The sequence below is a fragment of the Sphaeroforma arctica genome, assembly GCF_001186125.1.
Source record: "Sphaeroforma arctica JP610 unplaced genomic scaffold supercont1.49, whole genome shotgun sequence".
Taxonomy (NCBI): Eukaryota; class Ichthyosporea; order Ichthyophonida; genus Sphaeroforma; species Sphaeroforma arctica.
Genome location: NW_014040509.1, coordinates 169,114 through 176,999, shown reverse-complemented (window position 1 = coordinate 176,999; position 7,886 = coordinate 169,114). Strand labels below are relative to the sequence as shown.

Sequence of the window (7,886 nt, the reverse complement as noted above, 5' to 3'; positions counted from 1 at the left end):
TAGCCTGTGGAGTGGTGTTGTGTTAAGCTGAAGCCTGTGTAGTGGTGTTGTGTTTGGGACGGCTAGTGATATATACTGGAGTCTTGTTGCCATTATATACTTAGATTCAAACGGGTACCCTTGTCTGCGTATGAATCTGGTGTTACAGTTTATACTGGTGATGTACATGGTGTGAGTCCTGAAGTACGTAAATGGAAAATAACTATAAGGGATTCTTGCTGGTACGTAAATAGCTATACGCTATTGTTGAAAGTACGTAAAAGGTAAATAGATATACAAGATTTGTATATGGTAGATATCTATAAAAGGGATTCTTTCTTGCTAGCATGTACGTAAATGGTAAAGCTATAAGGGATTTGCCGGCATACCAACGGAGGTGCTATAAATACAAGGAAGATTGGCGGTGATCATAGAACTCTATGCTTGAAATAGGTCCAGTGATTGCGATTGAAACGACTATGTTTGCGATGAAATACGTACAGTACGTTGAATATCATATACGCGAGCATTGTAGTAAAGGGCTGCGGAGATTTTACTGTAAGGTTTATTGGGTCCATCTCACTCTGACAGTAGACGGTTTTAAATTGTCATTTCAGGCGTCGCTAACAGGCACCTATCTTCACTCCTCCTCGCTTTCGGATTCGGCATTGTTGAGCCACTCAATCATCGGCGCCATCTGCTTCAGGAAAACAGACTTTCCCTTGATACTGTGACCGTCCCTGTACCATTTCTGTGGTAGACGAAGACAATTGCATATATCAATATTGACAATCATTCCGAATGTGCTATATGTTATATATATATAATGTGTAATGCAAACTATCTGCGTTAACGAACAACAGAATGCTACATCATAATCTATGAAGATCACGATGCAATCAGGCCATATATAAGTATGTCAGCACTTAGAAGTATATACGAACAGTTTTGAATATATATTAATATAAATATGGCACAATAGTGTACAAGGCAGGTTGACTGATCCGTTCGTAGTCAGATAGGAGCGAAAGAATTGCATAGTAAATCAACAGCACTTACAGAGAGTGAATATGTTGAACTATGGTATCATCAGTGCAAACAGAACAGTCACCTCCTTGGACGGCCCAAACCCTTAGTATGACATTCTATACCACTACTGTAGTAAAAGCATATGACCACACCATCTCAAAATAACCGACCTTATGTATAAATTATCGGATGCAAATATGCACTTTCACCTACAACCTAGTACGTACAGCTAGATAAACACCACAATAGCATGTCTTCGATCCTGAAACCACACATCCGGTATAACCATTTCTAATCCTACGCGAACAAGAAATTCAGATATTAATATATAAACATACCTGGATAGCAGGCTCTTCTAAGATATCATTGTTGTACAACAACATTGTGATCTTTTGGAAGATCTTCATGAAAGGTCCGTTATCGTAGCAGTAGCCCTGAATGCGAAGCATTAGCGTCAGCTGAGCCCGAGGGGTCTCACAGAACGCGAGCAGAATCTTGCTGTTGGCCTGTATGTACATTGCGTTTCAATCGGAGGAGGAATGGCGGGAGAGAGTTAATATCGATATATACATTATAAAATATACTCTGTGCGTGTGTCGTATAGGAGTAATTCCCTATTTAGGCTTGCATGTGAAAGGACATATAAAAGAAACCGGTAGGGGTGGGCTGATCACTCAAAGCACCACCAAATCCAGCATAAAACACCTGGTATCATCGGACACAACTACCCCTACTAATATATACCAAGGACTCGATGCAAGTCAACCACCTGTATTTATATATATTTCCAATAATTATATTATAAACTTGATACATGTACGCCATCACACACACAAATATGCAAAATACTTGGGATATGCCACTCGTTTGTAGTCAGATAGGAGCGAAAGAATTGCATAGTAAATCAACAGCACTTACAGAGAGTGAATATGTTGAACTATGGTATCATCAGTGCAAACGAGGTCATGCAGACAACACGGCACCGTACTTCAACTATACCACTGCTTGTAATACCATTAAATTATCATTTACACAAACAACAAATTCTACTAACAACAGAACCCCACACTTACATTGATAAAGTTCAAGGCATCCTTCTCCAGCAGGTCCGTGCTCTTGTTATTACGGTTCCAGTCCACCGTCCCCATCATGGAGTTGAAAATCAGACCAATCATATCTTCGTCTGCGAGGTTCTGGGCCGTTTGGAAGGTCTTACCAGTACTAATAATTTCCGCCTGAGGCGCTTCATCCTCGAACTTCTGCTTGATGTCCTGTTTAAACTGATACTTCTCCCGGCTCAGCTGTCGGGATTTAAAGTACTCAATCACCTTGGGCAAACCGGCCGAGTTGAAATGCTCCTCAATCGCTGCCGCATTGTTCTTTCCGTTGGGGAAGAAGTCAATCTGTACGACACGTAGGCAGAATATTTGATAATTCAGATACTGATGTTTTAATATGTATATATATATCAACTACTTAGCAATACGGGTATAGTTTATTCCCAGAACATGCACAGGGAACGATAATTTGAGAGAGAAAATCAGTACATGGCCTGAATGAAATCTTGGCAACATACACTACTATTCAGCGAGTTCAGTTGCATAACAACTTGATCAATGAATAAAGGGTGCGACGTTTAATACCAGTATTGAAACGGTTACACAAACTAATGACATATTGGCACAGATAGAAGACCGTTCCGTTAGAATCAGATAGGAGCGAAAGAATTGCATAGTAAATCAACAGCACTTGCAGAGAGTGAATATGTTGAACTATGGTATCATCAGTGCAAACGGAAGGAGTCTATAGGGGTATGTACTTAGAAATATTGGTAAAATGGTGGTACATACCATTCTACTGTCGGCTCCCAATCGAGAACAGACACAGTATATGTGATATGGAATGCGTGTCCTTGGTAAGAACCGCCTCAACCACTATACAGGCAGCGGTGAATACAATAAAATCGACAAAAGAGGAACATCTATAGACCACGCCGATAGTTTTTCTCTCATACAAACAAGGTTTACAATCAAAACCAATACAGTCGACGGTAATATAGTAGTAGCACGCCCTGAACACTGCCTGCAAGATGAATGTGTTCAAGTGTACAGACCCCATCCACCCCTGAGGCGGTTGGCGACCCCATCTCAAGGTACACAGCGTCACAATACATTCGCACCTGACCTGCCTACTGACAAACATACAGTGCCGATCAATCGTAATACATACCAGACGTCCGTCCAGGCCAGCCTTCTTCATGACCTGAGCAAAGGACTCGATGGAAGCCTTACTTAGCCAATTCTTGAACACAATCGTGATGAAGTTCAAGGACATCTCTGCACACGGGAGAGAGTATTCGCACGGAATTAGTATAAGGGTGAATGCATACTGGCTGCTCTCAGAATTCACCACTATAATATAGTCCACACCAAAGAACCCACGGAATGACTAACAATTACACTCAGCCCCAACTACAAGGATACACTAGATAGATCTATATATGCACAAGGTGCGACAGATACAAGTACGGTGCAAGCCCCAATGTTAGACAAGCAGATATAAATAGACCTGGTAGGCACCGTACCTGAAACAGAACATACACGTGTATCGATAAGAACATAAACGTGTCTCGATACTGTATCTCTACCAACCCTAACAACGTGAAAATAGCTCACATCCACTAGTATTACAGTATCAGGGCACCATATACAGAAGACAGTACCCATGAATGACTCGCTGGGCAGTTTGACTCATAAACGTATTCAACGTGTACAGTATCAGACTGAAGTCTTCACAAAGTGACAACAAACACCGTGACACAGACTTCTGCGCGCAATATGCGAACGTGTTCACTACCGCACACACTCGTACAGGCTCCTCTAATAACAGGTACAGGTATCCTCTGACAGTGTTAACGGCACAGAACAAGCCATAAACAAACACACCTTCTTTAACCAAGTGCTCGACAAGCAGCCCATTGAGTACCGTGGGTTCAATCATCTGCTGATCACGCGTGGACAACACATGTCCAATAAACTTGGCCAGGCGCTCCAAATGCACCTCCGAGAAGATGTTCAGATACTTGAAGTTTTTCCTCAAGTTGTCGTTCATAGTTCGGATGAGATACTTGTAGCGCCGAGTCAGCTTGTCGAAGGTCTCAACCATCTTCAGGAGCTTCTCGTCCGTCTCCATCTCAAACACGCAGAACGTGGTCTTGCCAACGCCATCGTCGCTGATACTACCACCGGCCGAAAGGATGCCACCGGCAAAGAGGATGTCAAATAGGGTCTCACCGTACCGGTTGAAATCAAGTTTATTTCCTGCTAGGTCCAAGAATCGGGACGATTTATCCCAATCTCCCTCGGCCTCGTTCAGGCCAGTAACAACAGCGTCGCGAAACTCTCCAGGGTCGAATTTCTGCTTCTCATCTGTGCGTGCGGAAGACATTCGCAAGTTTCTTATGAATAAACATAAAACCATACATATCTGTGTATATAGAAATTTGTACACTTTCATATTCTATATACATATATAATAGAAATCTAAATATATATGTACACATACTTATATCTATATATATAAAATCTTTTGGTGTTCAGTGGCTGCTGTTCATCGGAGTGTCCTGGCACTAGTACATTAATGCACAGCTTGTTGACCTATCGATAGCGACTATACTTCAGGTCTGGTGTGAAACAAGCCATTATTATTTGTTCGCGGATGTATCTCAAGACGACCATCACAGTATCTCTTCCGAACCAATTGCTTCTAACACACACTGCACAGAGAAGCAATAGCTAGTTTTGCGGAAGATGCTCCGTGGTAAGCGTTGATAAACCTTTGAAACAAACAATACCATACTATATTACGAAAGCGCAAAAATAGCACTTATCAGCAAGACCTTGTGACTTCTTGTGTCAAGAGTAGATCGGCACATGTACTACTACACACAATCTCAGATGTATAACGACAAAAAAAGAATATATATAAAAAATTGGGCAGTATCCCTCAAACAATATATAGCGTGTATAGTGCCTCTACCACTCAAACGAGTGTACATCCAATGTTTTAGACACGTAATGTGATAGCATCTCCTACAATTGAAGTGACCACCTTAAACCCCGAAACAGCTACAAGTACAAGCGAAAGTTCTAATGTCACGAATGCAAAGCATTGTCTGACTATGTTCAAACACTTCGTTCAGATTTGATACAGGACTCCAAATATAAACATTCTGGATGGAATCGACACAAGCCTGCCAGATGTTACATTCACTAACGTGTATAACGTGTATTTTTACACCTTGACTAAACGACATTGAAAACTACGTTATCTGCTTTATACGTTGTATCAACGACACATATATCGATCGATGAGCACATGTTTTCAATCTAAATGTAAGGCAACGACATAATATGCCGGTTGGTACTGCTTCGAGCACTGAACGTTTTGGTTGCAGTGGATGTATTAACATACCGCGTTTTCGAGTCCGCAGACGTTGTCCAGTAAGGACGGGTAGGGGCACCTTCTTACTCATGCAACAAAAGACTGACTAACTAGCGATCACCGACTTCACAAGTCGAGTTCTATACAAATATGTGGGGCAAAGGGAGTGAAACGAAAGTGATACTTCAGTATACTAAGAGTGTGTGTGAGTTACGTTGTTGTGTTCGTACTCTTTTATAACTGCTCGGGTTTTTTCGGGAGCCCTTCTTCACCCTGAGCTTGCGTGGTTTAGAGTAGGTATTGATATTAAACATGTCGTAAACTACTTTCTAGTAATCAAATGCTACTAGAATCAATGCATAAATTGGGAATGATAGTAAATTGAAAGAAGAAAATGTCGTATAATCTATTTTGTAACACGGTGCAAAAAATGAATAACAGCAACTCTATAGTTGTCCCGTACCATCACAACCGGGTGGTTTTGGCGCGCTTTTATTCCTATTTTAAAGGGGGGGGGGGGGCATAGTGTTCAATTTAGGAGGCTATAGGCCTAGCCTTCTTGAACTATTTAAAAGGCTATGAGGGGTGGCCCCGCCGGGGGGCCGGGGCGGCAAACCGACATAGCCTTAAAAATTGTCATTTCAGGGGGATAGTCGTAGCAGTAGTTGGGCTCAGTCACTACTAGAGAGTACCCTATTACTAGTAGAGTAGTACTGTAGAGAGGGGGGGGGGGGATTATTATGCATCCACTAACTAAAAGAGACTATAGAGGAGAATATAATATAAATATATCGTCACAAGCTATAAATATATAAATAATAAGTAGTAGTATCAACCTAACAATAGCAATACCTTGTTCTCCGGTTACAGAACGTCCAGGCATCGGATGGTGCTACCATGCCAGAGCCATACCACAGAATAATTATAGTATCAACAAAGGAATGTTGCTAATATTGTTTCTGTACAGAGTTGAAGCACTAACTAGGAGATACATATCACGGCTTGTGTACTGGATTCAGTAGGAAATGGTTACTAGACGGAACTATTCAACAAATCTACTTAGACGTTGATTGTCAATTGGAGCACTGTCAGAAATTTTGGAATAAATCAGTATAAGACTAGGTCCATGGTCGATGTTATGCTTCATCGTGTATTTCTGATGCAAGAAATATTAGTCTGTATACATTGATATAAAATATTTATGCATAAAAAGACATCAGCTAAAAGTGCGTGCTCTGTATGTTGTATATCGACCTTAATTGAAAATTGAACTCGAATTCATTTATATGTATATGTATTGATATGAAGTTATATATATATATATCAGTCTCTTCTGCGAACGTACGTTGCCGAATTTCGTATATGGTTGGACCTATACAGAATTCAATTTCGCGAGCAAACAATTATCGATTATCGTAATGCAGTTGACAGGGGATGCCACTTTAACCCTATTTGTGCGGACTTCAGATAGGCCTACGATCCAATTAAGGACGTTTGCCTGCTGTATGTGCGTATAACAATCATATTTGTAACTCGTGGCATATACGAACGGCATGTAAATGATATTGAATCCGTTTAGGCTCTCAGTACGACCATCGGTATCTGAGGGACCTAAATATCTAGATGAAATACTGACGCACATACGCCATGCCTTTTCAGTCTGCAGTACGGTGCAGAGCACTGTGCAGACTTGCAGTATTGCAGGACAAGGACTAAATTTGGTAATTCTGGAGCAAATGCATTTTGGCGGGCAATTACGTATCATATGATATGTATGAATAAAGAAGCAAATGTATGGTATATATATTTCCATATGTACTATATATATATATTATATATATAAATATATATCAAAAGGGAGTTTAGGCTGCTTCATATCGCTATACTTAGCTAACCTGTGAACATAATGTCCGGCACCCCCGTGTTCAAGAAGCCTACTGTCTTAGTATGCTCTGGCTCTTGCCGGTCCAAATCATTCAATAAGCAATTGGCAGTGTAAGTGCTCTCAGCTGCATTCATCCCTTCTTGTTTGCGAACATAGAACCATATCAGCATATCTGTTGTTTCCATCATATACTCACTTCTCAGTGTGTATAAGGCGCTATATGACTTGTACGTGTATTTCAAGTTAAAATTCACTGGTATGTGTATCTGAAGAGCATTTGTGAATAATTATACAATACTATCTGTTATCCTGCAATCGTCGTGCAATCGGCGACAACATAAATGTATATACTACATGCAGTGCTATTAAGTATCCTCAGTTCACATTACTGGAATTTATCGATGGGTACACAATATTCATATTGACATACCTCTATATATAGATATATACTCTATAGGCACTAGCAAACATCTAGGAAACGTACCTGTTGTCGTTGTCGGTTGAACGACTATGACATATTTGACTAGTGAAAACACATATTTATATATAT

The 7,886-nt window shown here is 40.6% G+C and overlaps 2 protein-coding genes across 2 annotated transcripts in view; one reads left to right on the top strand and one right to left on the bottom strand.

The window, feature by feature from the left end:
- Positions 1 to 507: 507 nt before the first annotated feature.
- Positions 508 to 5,655, bottom strand: SARC_01280 (hypothetical protein). The gene is made up of 6 exons (XM_014305026.1): positions 5,482 to 5,655; positions 3,954 to 4,436; positions 3,238 to 3,344; positions 2,082 to 2,411; positions 1,347 to 1,514; positions 508 to 730 (listed from the first exon to the last, which is right to left on the bottom strand). Exons 1-6 carry the CDS (start codon positions 5,540 to 5,542, stop codon positions 620 to 622), a joined length of 1,260 nt encoding a protein of 419 aa, XP_014160501.1. The 5' UTR covers positions 5,543 to 5,655; the 3' UTR covers positions 508 to 619.
- Positions 5,656 to 7,281: 1,626 nt separating this feature from the next.
- Positions 7,282 to 7,886, top strand: part of SARC_01279 (hypothetical protein) — a 3,863-nt gene continuing 3,258 nt past the window's right edge. Inside the window, exon 1 of the mRNA XM_014305025.1 lies at positions 7,282 to 7,446. Coding sequence (XP_014160500.1) covers positions 7,358 to 7,446 — 89 coding nt within the window. The 5' untranslated portion in view covers positions 7,282 to 7,357. The remainder of the gene's footprint in view (positions 7,447 to 7,886) is intronic.

Coding starts and splice junctions, on each gene's coding strand:
- SARC_01280 (XM_014305026.1), bottom strand. CDS start 5,542: ATGAGTAAGAAGGTGCCCCTACCCGTCCTTACTGGACAACGTCTGCGG. Junction 2,412..3,237: donor CTGGCCTGGACGGACGTCTG/GTATGTATTACG, acceptor CGTGTCGTACAG/ATTGACTTCTTCCCCAACGG. Junction 731..1,346: donor TAGAAGAGCCTGCTATCCAG/GTATGTTTATAT, acceptor CGTCTACCACAG/AAATGGTACAGGGACGGTCA.